Source organism: Pelecanus crispus, chromosome 12 (genome assembly GCF_030463565.1).
Source record: "Pelecanus crispus isolate bPelCri1 chromosome 12, bPelCri1.pri, whole genome shotgun sequence".
NCBI classification, from domain to species: domain Eukaryota; kingdom Metazoa; phylum Chordata; class Aves; order Pelecaniformes; family Pelecanidae; genus Pelecanus; species Pelecanus crispus.
In genome coordinates, this window is record NC_134654.1 from 8,175,095 (window position 1) to 8,196,077 (window position 20,983).

The window sequence follows — 20,983 nt, forward strand, 5'->3', positions numbered from 1 at the left end:
GAAGCGGGACAGGCTTACAGATGGTGTGAGATCCAACACCTGCGTTCCTGCTGCATGAAAATTGGTGAGGACTTGGCATTTCTTCTGCCAAAATGGGAAGAAAAACCTGGTATTCGGATTGCTGGGGGGTTTGCAAAGCAAATTGCAGAACAGCAGCAACTCACTGCACAGCCACTGGAACATCCTGGTTTGATTTCAGCCCCCTTTTTACATTTTCTGAGTATAATCTAACATCATTTTCACAGCAGAAAGTCCATTTTTCTCTCCTCATCTCTTAAGTGAGATGGCTGAAACCAACCAGATTTCACACCAAAATCAGTTTTGTTTTTCCAAGGGGCAGTTCGGTGGGGAAAGCTTCAGCCAGTATTTTAGGAGGTGAGGAAAGCCCAGTCTTCACCCAGCTCTTCCCATCCTCAGAGCCCAAACACCCACGGGGGGCCCAGCCAGTGCCCCTGTGGGGCGAGTGGGGAAACTGAAGCAGATTGTGGGTGTCCCCGACCAGCAGCCAGGGTTCAGCCCCTCTCTGTCGGCATTGCCACCAGCTCCCTCCACTGTCCCTGTCCCCCTGTACCTGCGTGAGGGTCCTGGCGGGTGGGCAGTCATAGGATGCCGCAGACGGCACCGGCATCCTCGGAGTGGTCGCAGTTGTGGACGTCCCAGCGGATGTGGGAGCAGCGCAGCAGCGAAGGCTCATGGCCCTTGCACTTGAGGTTGTCGAGGAAGATGTAGCCAGTGCCCCGGCCATAGCGTGCCTCCCCCCAGGCCGCCATGGCGTGCCCGCAGCCCAGCTGCCTGCACACCACCTTGGCGTCCCGCAGGTCCCAGGCGTCGTCGCACACCGTCCCCCACTGGGACAGGTAGAACATCTCCACGCGCCCCTCGCACCGGTGGCTGCCGTTCACCAGGCGCAGGGACCCTGCAGAGGGGATGGGGTGAAGCGGCTCTGGGGTCAGCCCCTGCCCATGCCCACCCCAGCACTGCATCCCCCTCTCCCTGCCTGCCGCTGCCCTGGGACAGCGGCACCCGCTGGGCTGGCTCCCCAGGGCTGGCAGAGAAGGGGCTCTTCCTGGCCAGGTGGCCCTCGGGCAAGAAGAGCCCTGGTCTCTCCAAGGCTGGGCAGATGTTTTCTGCTCCCCACGGCTCCACCACTGCCTCTGCACAGGCAGGAGCACAAGGGGGTGACCACTTGCCAGCATCAGAGCTGGGGCTGACCCCCAAAGCATCGCAGTGCTGAAGGAACAGGCAATAATCTCTGTTCCTGGCTCAGCTCCATCGGCCCATCACCTCCTCCTCCCACCGAGGTCCATCACCTGAGGTCCATCACCTCCTCTGCCTGGACCAGCCTTGGGGGCACCGGGAGAGGCCACAGTTTAACCATACCACCAGCACGGCTTTTCCCCATCCTGTGGGCTGCTCCAGGTTAGTGCTTCAGGCACTGCCGAAGCCACTGGCCTCTGCCCAAGCCACCTCCATTTCCACCCTGTACTGGTGCAGAGCATCCCCAGGGCTGGCACCGCATCCCCAGTGACACCTCGATACCTACCATCCTTGGGACGGGTTGGGGACGATGTGGTGGTTGTAGCGGTGGCTTCTTGGAAATGGTCTCCAGCATCGTCAGCGCCTGGTGCAGCGGGGGTGGAGTGGAAAAAGCGACTCAGGGGTCCCCTGTGCCCCCCAGGGCCGGGTCAGACCCCCCCAGCAGTGGTGTGGGGCTGGCTGTGGATGGATGCAGGGACACCTGGGGTGGGATGTGCAGCCACTGCGCTTCCAGGAAAGTGCACAAGTGGAGACCAGAGGTGGTACCCATGCTCCGGCCATCGCTGGTCACTGCGGCACCCAACTGCCGCTGCTGTGCCCCCACAGGCAGGAGGAACCCCGGGGGCTTGGGGATCACATGCACCCATTACCCCATTTCAGGGACCCCCTTTCCCATGGCCAGCAGGCTGAAATCGCATTATCCCATGGGATTTCCATGCCACCAAGCTGGGCTTCAGCGGAGACCTGGGGAGCCCTGGGCAGTCGCACCCATCCCTCCCTCCCACCCAGCTGGCGAGGGGAGACCCTCCGGTGGGAGCTGGTGGCCACCAGGCTTGCTAATGCTCTCACCTCGGCAAATGACCCCGGCGTCCTCGTGGTGGCCACAGTTGTGCTGCCCCCAGCCCAAGTGGAAGCAGTCGGCCAGGCGAGCCTCGCCGCCGCCGCAGCCCACGTTATCGAGCAGGACGGGCCCGCTGCCGTAGCCGAAGGAGCCGAGGACGGTGGCGGCGAGGGCGGCCCCGCAGCCCAACTGCCGGCACACCACCTGGGCGTCGGGGAAGTCCCAGTCGTCGTCGCAGACGGTGCCCCAGGTGCCGCGGTGCCGCACCTCCACCCGCCCGCGGCAGCTCCCATTCCCGTTCGCCAGTCGAACGCCGCCACCTGTGTGGGGGCCCCGGCACAGGCATGCTGCTGGGGGGACCGTGGCTCCGCGGGGGGTCCGATGGCCCCGGACGACCCTCCAGGGGCATGGGGTGAGACCCCAGGGAACGTGGGGTGAGCCCTGGGGATGTGGGGTGACCCTGGGGACATGGGGCAACTCCCAAGCAGCACAGGGTGAGTACTGAAAGCATGGAGTAATCCCTGGAGATGTGGGGTGAAGCCCTGGGGGACGTGGAGTGAACCCTGGGGATATGGGGCGAGCCCTGGGGATGTGGGGTAACTCCCTGGGGGCATGGGATGAGCACTGGGCACATGGGGTAACCTCTGGGGATATGGAATGAGCCCTCGGGGGCATGGGGTGAGCCCTGAGGATGTGGGGGTGAGCCCTGGGGATGTGGGGTGAGCCCTGGGGATGTGGGGTGGACCCTGGGGCTGTAACTCTCTGGGGTACTCGGGGGACTGGGGGCATGGGGCAACTCCCTGGGGTGAACGCTGGAAGTGTGGGGTGAACCATGGGGTGCCGGAGATCCCTTGGGAATGTAGGGTGAGCCCCGGGAGAAAGAGGTAAACCCAGGGGATGTGGAAGGTCCCCTGGGAGCATGGGGTAATTCACGGGGCTGTGGGGTGAGCCCTGGGGATATGGGGTAACCCCCCAGGGACGTGGAGCCTGGGGGGCCATGCTGGACCCTGTGCAGGACTAGCAGCGGCCGCACACTTACTTTCCTGCTCGACGGTAAGGAGAGCAGTGGTGACCCCCTCGGTGGCCTGGGAGGGCTGGTCCCTGCTGTCTGTCGCTGCTGGGACAAGCGTGGGGACACGCGGGCGTTGGGGGGGCCCAGCTCCAGCACCCGCTGCCCCTGCTCCGGTCGGTGCCAATGACCCTTAGCACCGCGGCGGCCCCACGGCAAGCTCCTGCCATGGGCAACGTCACCCCCTGTGCCTCACCTACGTGCAGCAGGACCCCAGGGTGACTGCGCTGGGGTCACGGGAACACACAGAAGACTCGGTGTCCCCCCCGTGAGCTCCCAGCCCTGGCTATGGCACAAGGGTGAGCCGGGTGGCTGCCAACCTCCTACCTGTGGCCGTGGCAGTGAGTGTCTCTTCGTAGTCCAGGGCCGCCGAGGTGGTGAAGGACGTGATGGTGGATGTATCCAGCCCTGCGGTGACACAGAGCGACAGAGGTGACATGCGGGGAGAAGCTGCAAAGCTGTGAACTTGCTGACTCTGGGAGGCAGACCCAGGGTGGTCTGGGTGCTCCAGGGTGACGGGGATGGAGATGGTCCCGTCCACCTGCAGAACCCTGCTGCCCATGTGCTGGAGATGGTGCTTCTCCACCCCAACCCAAGCACCAAGCTCCCACCTGCAGTGCCAAGGGGTCCCTCGCTTCTCCGTATACCCGGGAGGTTTATCAGGCAGGGTTCGTTAGCTCTAAAGCTTCGTTTTTCCCCTGCCCCACCGAGCAAGGGCCATGCATGGTGGTGCCATCGGCTTTGTGCCTGGGTGAGGTGCCAGAGGGGATGGGGACAGTTAGGGAGGAAAGGACCAGCCTGAGAAAATTGTCCCTTTTCTCCTGCATCAGCCTCTTTGTTCAGTAATAGCAGGAAAGGGAAAGCACCAGCACTTAGTGCTCCCATCATTAGCCATGATAATGAGGGAATTCAGGGGGATTATTAACATTATAAATGGTAATCAGTGGAAAATGGCAGAAATACATCATTTAGGGAGGGGAAGGGGAGGCAGGCCAGGTCTGGTGGCGTGCCCGGCCCCCGGCCACCAGTCGCTCCTTCCAGACATGGGCAGCTTGTTTTCCAGCCAGCAGAGCAGGGAAATGGCAGGCAGGCAGATGCATTTCCCTTGCAAATCGCTGCTCAGGCCATGTCCCAGGCTCTCAGCGTGGTGTCACAGACTGCTCTGGAGCGCCGGGATGATGGCAGAAAAGGAGAAAGGATGCTCCCGCAGCACAGAGCCCAGGTCCCTGCCTGACCTTGGGCACATCAGCATCTCTCTGAGGCCATTTCTCCTTGGGGACCAGGATGTCCCTGGATTTCCCATCGTCCCCTCCCTGCCCTGGGGGCAGCCCCGAAGGCAATGCTCTGACCCGGTACCTGTGCAGATGACCCCAGCATCCTCGTGGTGGCCGCAGTTATGGATGCCCCAGCCGAGGCTGTAGCAGGCGGAGAGGAAGGGCTCGCTGCCGTCGCAGTTGACGTTGTCCAAGAGGATGCGCCCTGTGCCGTAGCCGAAATAGGCGTTACTCTTGTAATCCAGGGCTTGGCCGCAGCCCACCTGCTTGCACACCACGCTGGCGTCGCTCAGGCCCCAGTCGTCGTCACAGACGGTGCCCCAGTTCCCGCGGTAGAAGATTTCCACCCGGCCTTGGCAGGTGTCGGTCCCGCTCACCAGACGGATGCTGCCGTCACCTGGAGGGTGGCAGCACGCACTGAGAAGGACATTGCTTTCCCCAGGAGGTCACCGCACACGCCACAGCGCAGCGATGCCGCCGAGCTTGGATTCGGTAGCGCGCATGACAGCAAGGAAACCGGGTGAGGAACTGCGGGGAAGGGATGATGCTTTAGGGCAGCTCGGCTGATGGGACTCTTGGTGAACTTCTGGGATAGGGTTTGGCCATGGCCAACACAATGACAGGGTCCCCGGGGCTCTGCCCCTCGCAGCCGGAGAGTTGGGGTGCTTCATGGAGGGGCAGCGGGTGACGGGTGGGGGACGCTGCTCTCTACCAGACCTCAGCCAGGACGGAACCCTGCAAGTGACGGCCGAGCAGCTTACTTTCCCCATCCTGTACCGAGGCTGTGAGGGTCCTGCTTGTCGGTCCTTCACTGGCTTGCATGGGCGAGAGGTCTGAAAAGGGAAGTGGAGAGATGGCGTCCATTGCTGACCACAGCAACCTGTCCAGAAGCCGTCGGGGAGCCGTGCCCCCGCGTGCCCGCCCTGCTGCTCCCCCCGCTCGGGTGTGCACACATGCTGGCAAGCACACACCATGGAAAGTGAGAGGACTGGCACCAAACCAGCCCTGACAGGGAAAGAAAGAGGGGTTTGCAGCTCTACTGCTCTGCCCAGAGTTATCTGCCCAGTGGTAGGTGCAGGGAGGCAGATGGAGCCAGGACCTCGGCTGCTGGCACGGTGGGAAGTGGTGCCCAGCAGCATGGCATGGGGACCTGGACCAAATCATAATGCTTTGCTGAGCTGTTGGGCATCAGGCTCCCACCTATCATGGGATTTGGATTCAGAATCATGGCAGAAATATAGAAAAAAATGGTAATATTTTGATTTTCCTGCTGGCTTTACCTATATTTCTTTTGCTAACAATGTTGTTTCAAGCTACTTGGCTGGGCTGGTGAAATTCTCTGGGGGTGGTGCAGGAAGCTGGATGGGAGTGGAGCCAAGCAGTCTGATCACTGGCCACACGCATGCCCAAGGGCTGTGGGAAGCATCCCGGGAAACCCAGTCCACCAGCACCGTGAAGAGCTGGCCGGCTCCATGCTTTCCTCCATAACCACAACTGACAGAAAGCTGGCTCTTGAAAGCTTCAACACAGCACAGGTGGAAGCACCTTCCCTAGGGGTCTGGTGCTTGGGTCAGACTCCTGGATCTCCTCTGAGGGCCACCCCAGAGCATCTCCTGGTCTCCTTCGCCAAGCAAGCTACAAACACCTAAGGGCTCAAGCCGCTCCTCTGCCCTCAGACCCATCTCCCACACCTCCTTCTTCAGGCCTTCTGCATCTCCTCTCCAGCAGCTCCTTGAATTGGGTTCCTGCTCAATCTATGACCTCCTTTCTCTGGTTGCTGCTGGTCTGACCCACCAGCCAGCCCAGCAGCCCCCGCTTTATAAGCCCCACTTCTGCAGGACACAGGGATTCACCAAGCAGTTGCAGCCGTGGCCGAGCTCCGGGTCTGCACAGCCTCACGTTTACTGGTCGTTGATGCATGGCTGGTGAGCAAACCCTACATAGCTATGCAGCAGGAACGCGTAGGGTATATAGGGGTCAGCACGGAGCCGTTCTACTTTCACATGCCAAGTTCAAATGCTTTCCGCTGCTTTTCTCACCTTTAGGGACATTTCCTACTGAAAAGCTCAGCAATTTAAAGGAAGGCAAGACAAAAGGGGACTTTTGAGTCCTGCCTGACTCAGAGGCAGGAGCGTGGGTGGGCATGTGCTCTTTCCCTGGGGATCGTGCCGGAGAGGTTGCAAAGTCCCTGAGCTGGGAGTGACGGGGAACACAAAACAGGGTGGTCACCCTGTGGAGCACCAGCATGCTGAGCTGGGAGATGACCTGGATTGAAGAAAGGGGTGGAGGAAGAATGCAGAGGAGGTTTGGCTGACCCAGGCTCAGAGGAATACAACTCTTGGGCTCCCCCAAGGTGTCTGCAGACACCAGGACTTGCAGCACTGCAGGCACCCCCCTGTTCTCCTTGCCCCTGGAGAACTGAGCCTCATTACCGTTGCATACAACAGCCACGTCCTCATAGTGGTAGCAGTTGTGGATGCCCCAGCCATGGCTCCAGCACTCGCTCAAGGCTGTCTCCCGGCCCTTGCAGTCCACGTTGTCCAGGAAGATGGGTCCGCTCCCTTGGCCGAAGGTCATGGCAGCTGGGAGGGCGGTGGCATGGCCACAGCCCAGTTGGCGACACACCACGTTGGCATCCACAATGTCCCAGTCGTCATCGCAGACCGTCCCCCAGGAGCCGTTGTAGAGGATCTCAACTCGCCCCTGGCACTGGCTGGGCCCGTTGACAAGCCGTATCTCTGGAAGAATTGGCAGAGAGAGGTCCCTCAGTAGGCAATGAGCCCATCCCAAATACTCAGTGGGTGTCATGGGGAGGGCGGGAGCCCTCTCTGCACCAAATCTCTGCTCCTTAAAGAAAATGGTGACCCTTTGCTGTAGCACAAGGCAGCTGTTGGCTTGCTGCTGCCCACCTGATGGTGGGGCATGGGTTTATCTTCATCTGCTGGAAGCAGTGGACATGAAGACTCAATACATCTCTATATAAATGAGAGGCACCATCACCCCATCATCTTGCCTACTGATGGCCTGGGCAATAACCCAATGGGAGAGGAGGGAAGCGAACACGTGGCGTCACACGATGACATATGATGGGTGACAAGTGATGAAATGCAATTAGCAAATTCTTATTAGCGTCAACGAACGCGTCCGGAGCTGGTCCCACATGGGAGTTGGTGCGATGGAGATGATCTCTCAAGCTGCTGGCAATGGGGAGCAGGCATGTAAGTGCCCCTGGCCTGCCACATCAAGGGAATTAGTCGCTTGGGCATAACGAATGGCACAGGGACAGGGACTCAGCAGGACATGGCAAAATTCCCCTCTCGGGATAATTAGCAGAACAGGGATAATAAAGAATCTCTATTACCTTTCTGTAAAAGAAGTTTCACTTTTTGTTGCCACTTTTTGTTCCAAACGAATGTGCTTCCTTTTTGAAATTCCCAAAACTCCTTTTTTAACAACAACAAAAAAATGCATTTTTCAACTACGAAGCTTTCTAGAGAAAAGTGACTTTAAGAGAAGAATCTCACCTGGGAATGGCAACAGCGCGGGCTCGGAGGTGGTGCCTGCGAGGGAGAAGACAAGGGATCAGATCTCCCCAGCATCCTCGCAGCGAGCAGAGGAGGGATGCAGCTCAAAGGATGATGGCAACGGGGCTTGGCAGGACCCGGCAGCCCCCCCATGCCCTGCAGGAGTCACCCCCTCAGCCCCAGGAGCACTTGCACCCTACCCAGTTAAATAACTGGAGTGCTGGAGCCAATGTGTTCTCCCAGGGCAGGGTTTGTCTCCAGGCTCTTTGCAAGGACAGTTGGGTTCATTCTGCGAGCTCTGAGAACCTGAAATTTTACCAGAAATTACTTGTGCCTTCCCTTTTCTGCAAAGACCTGAGGTTTGTAGGGGGAAAAATAAACACCCTAGCCTAGGGCATCATTTCATCTGCCTCACAGGTGGGGAAACTGAGGCGGCAGCACGTGGTGTGAGTGATTTGGCTCTGTGGTGGGACTGTGCTTTAAGCACCAGGTTACACGTGTGACCCCCCCTGCCCTGAGTCCTGGGTCACCCGGGTTCGTGCAACGCCCCGAGGTGAAGCATGGCCAAGGGGTGCCAAGGGCTGCCATTACCAGCTCCCTGAGAGTGAGCTGCTCTCCGGCTGGCATGGGGCATTGCTGGCTCTCAGGCAGAAGGAGCTTTTCCTTCCCCCTCTCCTTCCTTCCCCTCGTCTCGGGCCAGCAGCTTCTCTGACAAAGCCAGTGGCTGGCAGCAGCAGCCCCAGGTGGGTGGTGGGCTGTGACTTGGGCCAGGTCTCAGGGACTTTTGTGTCTCCCTAGCTCCATTGCTGACTTATTGTGGGTCCCAGGCAGCTCCCACATCCTCTTGCCCCATGCCCCATCTCCCCACGGAAAACTCGGGTGGTGAGATGGGAATGAGGAAAACCAATCCTGCCTGGCATGGGAAACCTGCTGGAGATCTCCTGATGGAAGATGCTGCACTGGGCATCCCTATGTGCATTTTAATTGATTTTTTTCTTTTTTTTCCCAATAAAGTCTGCTTTTCACAAGGTCTATATTTATATGCATGTACCAACACACCTGTTGATGGGGTGCAGCCACCTTCCAGGCAGCACAGGAGAACTGCAGGCAGCCACTGCCACATGCCACCTTCTGCTGCGGGCAGAGCAGCGTCCTGCCTGCTGTGGGGCTTGGGGTGAGACCTGCTCTGCAGCCCACACGCGGGGCCACAGCCCATAAAACACCAGTGGGTCTGGCTGCACTGGACTGGCATGGGGGGACACAGCCGTGGGCACCTGTCCCCTCACCTGCCACCCTTTGGGGTGCGTGGCACTTCACACTGGGTGCTGGTGGCACCATCAGCTGCTCAAGGAGAAGAGGTGCATTAAAAACTGGGAGGGAGTGGGGAGGAGCATGGAGCACAGCCACAGCCATGGCTCCTCGGCTGGGAACTGAGCCCCCCCGGTAACCGGAGCCCAGGAGATGCTGCCAAGGGCTTAACAAGAGTTTGCCGCAGAAATGTCCTCCCACAGCCAGGCAGGAGCTCGGTGGATCAGAGCAAGCAAGAGCTGGGAGAGGAGGGACTCCTCCGTTGCCTTCCCAATTAAACAAAACTGCTTTTGTGTAGCGGTGGGGGTAAATCCAGGGGAGAGCTGCTGCTCTCCTGCAGCACCAGGGCTGGTGTAATCCAGGGGTGTCGGAAAGTCAGGGTGGGATCTATTCCCAGCTGAGGAAGGGCAGCAGCAGGTTTGCAATATGCAGTGTGCTGTTGTGCAATAGCCGGGGCTTTCCTTTGGGTCATGTACCTACATTTATTCTATTTCTTTCCATCTGTTTTCCAGCCTTCCTCAGCACTTCAGGGAATCTGGCTCTCATCCACCACCCGCAGTGGTGATGGGGTGAGCGCTTTGGGGACACAGATAGACCCCTGGTGATTTCTGCCTCAGGGCTCTGCTGCCCGGCCACATGAGAAACTGCGCTGCCGTGGGGCTTTAATTCCCATTTAATTCTCAGCCCTCTCCGACCAGCGTGAACAAGCAGCATCTGGAGGGAGCATTGCAGGATGCATCCCCATCCCAGTCAGCTGGGATAAGGGCTCTGAAAGCGCCCTGCCAGCAGCCCTGCACCCAGGGCTACAGATGCTCGGGGAGGCCATGGGCAGAGCCAAAGCTCCCCCCAGCAACCTCCTCCCCCCATCAGGCTGGGTCCCTCTCCTACAGTTTGGGTGTTATTTGGGCACAAAACCTCTCTCGGCCCCAATTCTGAGTGATGCGGGGTCCCCCCAGGATGCTGCCAGCACGGGGCACTGAAGGTCTCCAGCTTGTCCAGGGGGTCACGGCAACATGATCATTATGGGGGGATGGTGGACAGGGACGGGTGGCTGGACTTCGTGGATGTCCCCATCGCTGCCCCTGCGGGTGCCCCAGGGGTTTGCAAGCCCTCGGCAGATGCTTGAGGCCAGCTCGCAGGGAGGGCAGCACAGATCTCCTTGGGTATCCAGGGCACCCCGGTCCCGAGACTCCGGCTGCACAGCCCTTTCCTGCAGGTGACACCTTCCTAGCAAACGAAATCCCTCCACGCTAATTACAGCAGCCAAGGCCTGATCAATGCCTGTGGCGGCTCCGTGGCCTCTTTTCCTACCCCTGGCTTGGGCCAGCCTTGTCCTGCTTCGTGCTCAGCCTAGCAGCAATGACATGAAGGTCAATTCCTGCCGCTCCACAGGCGGATGTCACTGCCGTGAGAAGCAGCGTGAGCCTGGAGGGGATGGTCGAGCAGATGAACCCACCTCCCTTTTGCCTTGCTAGGACGTGGCCTGGGAGACATTAAGTCAGCTACAAAACAGGGCTGTCAAAGAAAGTCCTAGAAGCCCCAAGGGCAATGAGAGTAAGGCAATGGTCTGGCTGTAACTATGACTTAGCACCCAGGAGCGGGGGCTAGGGGCGAGATGCCACCCACAGCTGGGATGAACAAGGGCAGCCAGGGAGCTCCAGCTGTGGTTGGGTGCTGCTGCCCTCCCCAGCCACCCCAGCTGGACCCAGGCAGGCTGGAAAGCGATGCTGCGATGCCAGCAAGATCTGGGGATTTAACAGGTGAGACCAAAGGAGCAGAGAGGCTGGCTCGCTGAAGGAGAGGATGGGGAAGGACGCAGCAGCCCTGTGGGCTGGATAACAGGAGAGATCATTTCTGCACCAAAAATGTGGAGATGCGGGGCTTTTTAGGAAGAGCGTTTGATCCTGGTTTGTATTGATTTTTAACACCTAGTTCACTCCAGTGCTGAAAAAGCAGTGGATAAAAAGGACATTGTTAAATATTCAATATTCATCTCCCTTTAAGTAAAAATCAAAGCTCTGAAATATTCATTTGAGAGCATCCTCCAGCAAAGTCAAGAGAGACCTGAAAAAATACGCCTGGTATGTCTCCATTAATGAGGAACAAGAGGAAACCAGTATTTTTTGAGGAGTGAACCCTCCACGTTCCTCTGATCCAGCTTCACAAAGCCAAAAGAAAAGGGGAAACCAGCTCAAGTAAACACCATCCCTTTCAGGGCACAGTGCTAAATAAAACCATCAAATAGGAGGACAAATTGCCCTTTGTTAGCAACTTAGCCATGCCCATTAATGAAGAGAACTGGGAGAGCCCAGCAGTGCAGGGGACAGCAGCAGAGCCACCGGGGTCCCCCGGGGTCCCCACACCCCGACTGTGGGCGCAGGCGCTGCCACCAGCAGCTTGGGGGGGAGACGGGAAGCTCCAGCTGAGGCGGTGGGAACTGTAAAACCTGATTTAATCCGATTACGATGTCTGACTACACCTTAATTGCCTGCTTTCTGGCTGGCTTTGTCTTGGCAGGGCTTTGTTGAGGCAGGAAGGTGTTACCAACCGCCTGGCTGTAATTAGACTGATAAAGTCACACCAGGATAATTACGCTGCCGCAGTGCTCGTGCGGACCCTCGTTCGAGAGCAGGAATGGCTTTTTCCAGTTTGATTTAAATGCTTGCCAGCCTGGCTGGACAGTGTCTGCCAGGAGTTACTCAGGACCAGTGTCCTCAGGGGATGGGTGCTTCTCCCAGCCATCGCCTCAGCAGGACTGGTCCCAAGGCTCCCATCCCTTGGCCGTCAGCATCCTCCCGGCAGTGCTGCCTGCGCCGGTGCTCAGACCTGTGCTGTCCCCATTGCCGGCAGCTGCCTGCTCCAGCCGCCTGCCTGCTCCAGCTGCCTGCAGCCCTGAATGCTGAACTTGCCATCACACATAGGTCATGGTGGGAGGTAAGAGCTGAACTTGCTCCCTCCATCCCTGTGCACACTCAATGCCGTTGGGGACATTGTGATATTCCTGCTCATGGCTCTCCATGACGAAAACCTCCTGACCACAAAGCTGAGGCCAGGAGGGAGATTGTGGGTGCCTAAAATTACGCCCTCCTGCCGCACCACGCAGGAGCTCACCGGTGGGGCTGAGGAGGAGGAGGAGCATGGCTGGCATCAGGGATAGAGGCAGCACCCTGATGTCTGGCCTCCCCACGCTGTGCCAGCTGGCCGGATGGGGACCAAGTCTCATTGCTGTGCCGCAGTCCTCCTGCAGATGGGCGTCCAGAGGAGGTTGTCCCTGAAACATGCAGACAGCAGCGTCAGTGGTGATGACCAGGAGAGCCTTTGCCCCACCAAGGGCCGTGCAGGACCTGCAAACAAGTCCCTCCTCAGCGCTTGCTGGAGCAATGACCAGGAGTCACATGAAAAATAACTTAGGTTGGATTTATTGAGAACGAGAGATATTTCTTTGAGCGGCAAGATGAAGCTGCAGGGCCACATCCCACCCAGGAGACAAAACTGGAAGCAGTGAGAGCCTCAGGGCTGGGCTGCTGTACAGGCAGAAAGACGGACCTCAGACCCACCAGGACACCTGAATGCTGAGCCTCAGAGCTCTCACCCAGGGTCTTCAGCCCCCAAGACGTTCAGGGAACCACCCTGTTTGCATCCACATGGAGCTTGTCCTTCTGTTACTTCTATGTGAGGTTACAAGCAAACCCCGTAGCACGTATATACCATATACCCCATACCACACGTGGGTAAACTGAGTCACATATTAAATCCAGGCAGAACTGGGAAGGAGCTCCCCATCCACACAAGCCTGAAAGGCACTTCCTAAACCATGGAGTGGACCTAGTAGTCCACCAAGTCATGTCACACAATCCCCTTTGGAAAGGCACGGTGCTTCACTTTGCCCCCAGCCAGGCTGCCTGCCCCATGGGGGGACCCTGTGAGGCTGCTCCGTCTCTGCTGGTGACAAACACTCAGCTGAAGCCCAGCCTGGACACAGCCGTGGCCAACCCTCTGCTTTGCCTTGGCTCCTCTCCTGCCATTGCTCTCCTCCAGGCTCCTGGAGACCATGCCCACCTCCTCCTGACATGAAGGGATCTGCTCCACGGGTGACACAGCCTCCCCGCTCCCAGGGGCCCTTCCTGGCACCCAGCCTGCACGGGGGTCTCCATGGGGTGCGACTGGCCAGGACGTGGTCATATATGGCACTTGAGTTACCAAAACACCCCATCCAGGGCCTTGCACCCATCTTTCTTCATCACCGTGTGATGAATTAATGCACCCAAGAGCTCTCCTGGGCAGCTCTAATTCTGGCCACTGATGTCCCCTGAAACCTCCATGCCAACCACCCAACATGAGACCTCCCTGCCTCGGCTGGCACGTTCCCGGGGGCTTCACCCACAGGCCCCCGTTGTCTCCGCTCTTCATCATCCGGTGGGAAAAAGCAGGGAAAGGCATTTCTGTGGGAAGACAGAAATTTCTGGGGTCTAATAGTGTCATTCACCTGGGGGATGGAGACGCAAACTCAGCAGGGATGAGATGGAAAGCAAACGGGAATGTCAGGCAGAAACCAAGGAAGAGATCAAATACAATAAGATGCCATTTCCCCTTCATTTACTGCTCCCTTCAGAAATTAATGCCGAAGTGGAGAATTTCTGGCTCTGTTTCACTCACACCCTGTTGGGGAGCAGGACGGGGGCTGATTCTGCTCTCCGTTACACCTCTGCGAACCCACAGCAACAGACCAGCAGTCCCAGCAGCCGGCCTGACAGCGGCACAGGGACCGCAGCGTGCGCCGGTGGAGGAGTGCCATCGTGAGGATGCTTCACACGCTGGCTCTAAAGCCAGGCTGTAAGTCTCAGCTAAGCAGAGGCCTAAAATTAGTCCCTCCAGACTACACAAGGCACAACATCTCCTGAAGGGATGGGTACAGACTGCTGCTGCTTGAAGCATCTACTGATGGTCAGAAACTTGGGAAAGGATGTTGAAATCCACCGTATCAGTGACCAGACACCCTTCCCGTGGAAACCCCTCATCCAGCCTTTTGCTGGTCCTGGTTTTCCAATGTGGAGGCATGGGGTGGGAAGAGTTTCCAGGTGGGACCATGTGCCGGTGCCGTGTCCACCCAGCCAAGGTCCCTCAAGACCGTAGGTTGGGTGGGCTCCCAAGCCTCCAGACCAAGCCTTTGAATTTGTCGTCTGCACCAGCAAGAAGTGATGGTAGACCAAGGCTTTTTGTGTGCACCAGCAAGAGATGACGGAAGCACAGCACTGGAGGTGCAGGTTGGAGCCACCATGGATGGTGTAACAGCCCTGTTACACCTCCCGGCTCTCACCGCTCAGCTCCTGCTGACCAAGCCCCAGGAGGAGACCCGCCAGCAGACAGACAGCTCACTGCCGGGGGATGAAAATCAATCTAGTCCCTAAGGTGGTGTTTCTCAATACTCCATTCATCCCTCCTGCAGCACTGAATAATGTTGCCTTTTGTCCCGCCGGCCCTCCCCGCTCTCCGGTGGGGCAGGGCTGACAGATGGCCCCTCCGCTGCCCTGCCCCGGCCAAGCCCCCACATCATGTCCTGCTCTCGGGGACATTGTCATCGCAGGCCACTTTTGTGCTGGAGCCAGCACGTTCCTGCACGCTGGCAGGGTGGCAGTAGGCATTAACCGCTGCAATGCTGCGCTGCAGCTGTCCCCAAAAAGGTAAAACCCGATTTTCCTTCTCATTCTGTGCTTTTTCACCTGCTTCTCCATCCTTATCCAAATGCTTGGAGTTCAGTGGCAAACTGAACCCCCTTTCCTTGCACCCAGGGGTGTTGGGGCCCAGGGGTGTTGAGAATGCCTATAGATTAAAAACTGCTTTTAAGCCATAATAAGCCATTGTGTCACTGTAGCAAAGCACGGCATCACTTTTAAAGGGTTGCTGAATGTGCGTTTCTGAAAGTGCCTTCCAAGTGAGGTCTTCCAAGCTGTTAGGTACCTTGTAAAACAACCCCCAACCATGCATTCGATGGAAGAAGCAGCGTGCCCCGTATCAGCCCCCATCCTGCACGAGCACCGACCACTGCATCTGATGCAAAACTTACAGGGTAGGAGCAGGGTTCTAACGCGGGGCACAGAAAGTCCCTGCTTTTACCCCAAATAACACACAGCACAGCAGACACACTGTGCCCAACCAGCTCTTTGCCCTCGGTGAAAACTCCCTCCTCCTGCCTGGACACGAGACCCTGTGCGTCCTTTGGTCCCCTTTGGTCCCCCTTGGCCGCAGCTGGACTGACCCCCCTGCTCTCTAGCTGTCACTTCTTCCACTTTTCAATTTTTCAAACAACTTAACAAGAAATTACAGTCTTTCAGCCACCACCGCCCCGTCAGAATGTTATTTGTAATTATCACGCTGACCTAAAAAAAAGCATCATAAATCCACGTACCTGTTTGGTATTTTCTTTCCAGTATAAAGATGGGTACATCTAATCCCAGAAATAAATATTCTTTTTTGAAGTAAAGGAAAGAGCTGGCTAATTAGTTTTTAAAAAAAAAAAAAAATTGTTGAAATGAATATTCCCTCTTATCCCAGGAGACAGGTGATGGGGATAAGGCAGGAATTTTTTCTTTAGGTGAGATTTTGCTTAGTAAATTAAAAAAAAAAAAAAAAGGAAGAGAAAAAAGATCTCATCCATCAACCAAACAGCTCCAGCCCATCATCTCTTTGCACCTTTGGGGCCAGGAGGTGGCTGCTGTCAGCTGGGTTACAGCTCTAGTGCAGGATGGCAGCCCTGCATCCCATCCTGGGGCAGATCATCCCAAAAGCAAAGGAGAAAGAGAGGGAGGAGGGGGAAGAAGAGGAAGAAGAAGGAGAGAGGGAGGAAGAGAGGGAAGACCTCTAAGGAGACATGGCAGGGAGGGAATGGCTCGGGTTTCAGGAAGGCAGGCAGGGACACATCCTTAAATTGGGTGCTGGCAGAGCCTGGGTTACGCCTCAGGGGAAGGGAGAAGCTATTTCAGAGGATTTGGGCTTTTCAGCTCCTTCCCACCTCCCTCCTTGGCTTGCTGAATACCCACCTGGAGAGGAAGCCAGCAATAATCATCTGGCTGGAAATATTTCTGTCGATGCCTGAGCTAGCACTGGGATGCAGCGGGAGCAGATGGTCCCAAGGCTCCTGCCCTGCCCAGGGGACTTGGGGGCCACTTGCCAGGGGCCCTGCTCCTCCTGCAAACCATGGTCCTCCTTGCCTATTTCTGGGCACGAAATTGCCTTCGGAGGTCCTTTTTTTCAGGATTTTTCCTGCCCGGCCATCCAAGGCAGCTCTGCTGAGGACATTAGAGAGACCTGCCATGTCCTTGCAAACTCAGCGCGTGGGGAGGAATGCCCATACCCCGGGGCTGGAAACCTTTCTCATCCACCTCCATCACCCTGTGTTATCACGTCATCCTCACCACATTCACGTTGTCTCCTTCAGCTCCCAACTGGGGCATCTCTCTTCATTTTAAAAGGAAGTGTGTGTTTAACCATTTTTGACCATTATAGACTTTTAACCATTTTAACCATCATTGCAAGTAAAAGCCTGACAACATGAGACTTTTGGGTCTCAGCAGCCTTGAAGGCAATAGAAAAAGGACCCCCAAATGTACTGGGTTTCCCAGTCTTGTGAATTCTTAAGCTCCCCAGCAATTTTAGGAGTCTGGCATGCTTTTGGCTTTGAACAAGTCAATCTTATGATCAACAGGATTCTTGCCCTCGCTTTCATGGGAGGCGGCAGTTGCCCCGTTGCTCTCGCTGCGGGATTGCTCATTTGCTCCCACACCTGCTCCCAGACCCTTAAATGCCCTTAAACGCCTGGGCTTCGTGTTTTAACTCAGTACAAAGCAGGCTCTGGCTGCAACTGTCACTGACTGCACGGTTACCCATCTGCCATTACTTTCTTGTAGGGATTCAGTAATTAGCAATTAGGCATTTACTTTTTATTTCCCAGTAGCAGCAAAGTTCTAATTAGTCAGCTCGCAAATGCGAGTTTCAAAGGTGCCTTTTAAGTCCGTTTTGCCTAAACTTTGAGAAACTCTCCGCTGTCCTGGCTAGCTGCCAGGGCCCACAGGCTGAAAATCAACTTCAGCATCGATCCACATCCAGACTTTGAACACCAGGAATGTAAGCCTCCCTAAATGCAAATATGCAGGGGTAAGGTCAGCAGCCCGAAGATGCTCCCCACCCTGTCCATGAGTTCTCGGGCCATTTGAGCAGCATCTCAGACGTTTTCTACATCTACATCGTTACTGCATGTGCTTTGAGTGGCTTGGCAGTATCAGGCTGTGGGCTTACACTCCTCTGAGGAAAAGAAAACACAGCCAGCCTTATTCAAGGAACAGCCACAACATAAGAAAGGCTAATTATAAAATTCCACAGGGCAGCAGGGCTGCTCTCTTGTTTGCCAGGAAAAAAAAGCTCTTTTTGTCCTTCGTGATGGTCCTGCTGCCTAGTCACTGAGGGACATTGGTGCTGCTCATGGGAGCTTCTGGAGGGGTCAGGGCTGAGCAGGGCCATGTCCACATCCACTCAGCATCTGAAATGTGCCATGAGCAGCATCTGCCACAGCTTCCTACGGTGGCGGGGTGGATGGCATCTACAGCAGCTGTCACCAAACCTCTTCTATGGCAGCAGCTTGGTCATGGGTGGAAGCTGGGGAAAAATAGTGGCTCACAAATATGCAGAAAACACAGAGCTTCCAGAAAAAGAAAAATAAAAAGGCTTCCCTTTTCAGTTAGCTGGGAAAATACAGAGAGGAGAGAGAAACCCATCTGTATGTACTATGCCATTGCCAGGAAATATGTTGGTGATTTAGAACAAAGGCCTGGGGCAATATAAAAAAGCCACAAGCTAAACCAAAAAGCATCTTTTTGCTGGTAGGAGGAAAGCACAGGGCTGTTCCTCAGGACACCAGTTGCTGTTGTGAGCCATTAGCCAGCTTATAATGAATGACAGGTTTCCCCTGCTGATTGCTGAGCTAAATCACCAGGTATTTACGGCTTTCCTTCCCGCTGCTGCCTGCACTTTGAGGAGCACCAGCATGAAGGATGCTGTGCCTGCAGCTGGGTGGAGCCTCCCCTCCTTCCATGCCTTCTTCCACTCCTCCTGCTGCTCCAGGACATGGGCAGCAGATGGGACCCTGCGACATGGGGTCCCAGGAGAGGAGGTCTCACACCCCAAACCAGCCAGCATCCAGCAGCCTTAGGAGAAGGGAAAGACGTAAGCACAGTACGAGAGTATTTTGGTTCCCCTGTCCCAGTGTCAAGCCCTGCCTCAATGCAGCTGGAGCTGTGGTCATAGCACACCTCTGTGCTATTTGGTAACCCAAGTGCTAATTTTAATGATTTTTCTGGCAGCTGATAAGCGCTGAATGAAGGGCAGGGCTGTGAAAAGGGCAGCTGCAGCCCCCAGAGAGGCTCAGCATTGCCCTTGGCTGCAGCAAGCTGGGGCTCAGGGAGAGGTGCCCATCCCCTCCCTGGACAAAATCACCTTTGTTCCTCCCGGTAATCTGCTTCCTGACCAACGTGCTGCAGAAACCACCCCAGCCAGGTGAGAAAGAGCAGCCCAAGGACATGGTGCTGACAGGCAGCTCTGTGGAGGGCCAGCCAATCTGTGCCATGCGCTCCGTACGGCATCCAGAGCTGCGGAGGAGCAGGCACAGACCGTGGGGTGGAAGAGGAGATGGGAAACAGGGAGCTGGGTCTCCTTGGTCGGTCACAGCAAAGGCACTCGCTGTAGACCATTAGCTTTGGGGTATACCTGTAACTACCTCCCTTTTATGTGTCCCCTCTCATGACATTACCTCTCTGGGGCGAAACCTCACCCTACACCAGGCTCCCGGCAGCAGGATCCTGTGGGACAACAGCTGCTTATATACGACGTGTCCATGGGGACTAGCACTCGGTGCTTCTCTGCCTGCGTCTGTCAGCACCAGGGGATACAGGCAGCCCCCTTCTGCTGAAGCATTACTGGTGTTAGACGGGACTGCTGCAGGAACAGCTTAAGTGCTTTTAAATAAAGGCCAGCTAGCTCGAACCGTGCTGAAGCGTGTGATTGAGAAGTGGGGACAGACAGACCGAGGAGACAGACGTCGCTGCCCACTAGTGCAGGAACCTACGTGGGACGGAGACGCCGTGTCCAACCAAGCCTGATGCTTCTTCCAAGCTGATCCAGAAAACCTCCAGCTTCAGGGGCGGCCTGAAGGATCTCGGAGGGATGGATCGCATTTTCGGCTGCCACACGGCTGAGTGTGCACTAGGTGGCATGCATTTTCAGGAAGAAATGCTTGAGGCAGCTGGGAGAGGGGTTGGGTTTGGGCAGAGAGCAAAGCTCGGCTGATGCCAGCCCCAGGGACCTGCTGGCTCCGGGGGGTTGAAAGCAATGGGCAAAGCGGGCAAAAGGCCGAGCAGGGAGAGTGCTGTCCCTAATTAGCGCTAATGGGAAGGTGAGGGCAGCCAGAGCAGGCGAGACGGGCCCACGACCCAGAGGACTCGGCGTTGGTGGTTTCTCGGCTGGATTTTGCAAAGGCAGGGATGGAGAGAGACTTTTTACCAGGGTCTGAGTGACAGGCCAAGGGGCAGGGGTTTTAAACTGAAAGAGGGTAAATTTAGAGTGCACATAAGGAAGGAATGTTTTACGATGAGGGTGGTGAGACACGGGAACGGGTTGCCCAGAGAAGCCGTGGATGCCCCATCATTGGAAGTGTTCAAGGTCAGGTTGGATGGGGCTTGGAGCAACCTGATCTGGTGGAAAATGTCCCTGCCCATGACCGGGGATTAGGACTTGATGGTCTTCAAAGGTCCCTTCCAACCCAAACCGTTAATGATTCCATGATTTCCCTGGATAAGGCAGGCAGTGGGGCACAGGGAGGTTAGCAGAGCTCGTAGAACATCTCCCACCACCAGCAGGGACCAGGGACATGTCCCCTTCAGCAGCCAAATTCCAGGTGTCGGAGTGCAAGGTCACCCGGTAAGAGTGGGATGGCTGTAACAGATCCCACCTCTGCTTTGTCTGATCGGTCCCTGGCAGGGACTGGCAGCAGCTGCTGCAGAGGAAAATGAAACAAAATTTCATCTATTATCCTCTGCCTGCAGAGGAATTTCTTCCTAATTCCTGTCACTTCGGGTTTGTCTGCTCAGGGAAATTAATCTGAAATCAAGTGGGCTGTGAATTCAGAGTGCCGCAGCAATCCCAGCATAGCCTGGACAGACGGTTTTCTAAGTGGCTGGGCTATTCCCTAGAGCACGAGGCTAACCCTGGCAATTTAACAGAGCCTCAAGCATCAGGTTTTATATACATTAATGTAGGACCTTGAGTCAAAACCACATGAGATGGAGCAGCCATGGGGAAATTAATTTGACAGCCTTCCAGCCTTACTGCAAGAAAAGAAACAGGGAGAAGGCAAATATTGGGCTAGTTACCCCAGTGTGCGGATGGCTCAGACAGAAGATGATCCCATGTTGGAGGACTCGCTGCCTTGAATACTGATTTGGGGAGCAAGCAGAGAAGGTTGTTTCAGTGTGTGAGCGCGGGAAATAAGCGTTCCAGCTGAAAAAAAAAGCATAAGGGTCTGTGTTAAACTCTGTGGATCGTTAGGGTAAAAATCATATCAAATATGACATCAAATATTTCCGCAGGCAGTGAGGACTATGAGGTCTGCATCCCTGTAAATAGCAAGCAGGGTCCGTAGGGAGAGCTGGACACTGAGGTTCAC

The 20,983-nt window shown here is 56.3% G+C and overlaps 1 protein-coding gene across 1 annotated transcript; it reads right to left on the reverse strand.

Annotated features, from left to right (window-relative positions):
* Positions 1 to 599: 599 nt before the first annotated feature.
* Positions 600 to 19,496, reverse strand: SSC4D (scavenger receptor cysteine rich family member with 4 domains). The gene is made up of 12 exons (XM_075720122.1): positions 19,388 to 19,496; positions 13,654 to 13,715; positions 12,385 to 12,544; positions 7,966 to 8,001; positions 6,874 to 7,179; positions 5,203 to 5,274; positions 4,524 to 4,838; positions 3,495 to 3,575; positions 3,138 to 3,215; positions 2,107 to 2,418; positions 1,544 to 1,621; positions 600 to 916 (listed from the first exon to the last, which is right to left on the reverse strand). The coding sequence occupies exons 1-12, from the start codon at positions 19,494 to 19,496 to the stop codon at positions 600 to 602; spliced, it is 1,926 nt and encodes a 641-aa protein (XP_075576237.1).
* Positions 19,497 to 20,983: the final 1,487 nt, after the last annotated feature.

Bases quoted from the DNA above. Each gene is read 5' to 3' on its own strand.
- SSC4D (XM_075720122.1), bottom strand. From the start codon at position 19,496: ATGCGATCCATCCCTCCGAGATCCTTCAGGCCGCCCCTGAAGCTGGAG. The intron at 12,545-13,653 runs GTGAAGCCCCCG...TGCATGTTTCAG, and splicing joins GAGACAACGGGGGCCTGTGG to GGACAACCTCCTCTGGACGC. The intron at 4,839-5,202 runs GTAAGCTGCTCG...GCCACCCTCCAG, and splicing joins CTCGGTACAGGATGGGGAAA to GTGACGGCAGCATCCGTCTG.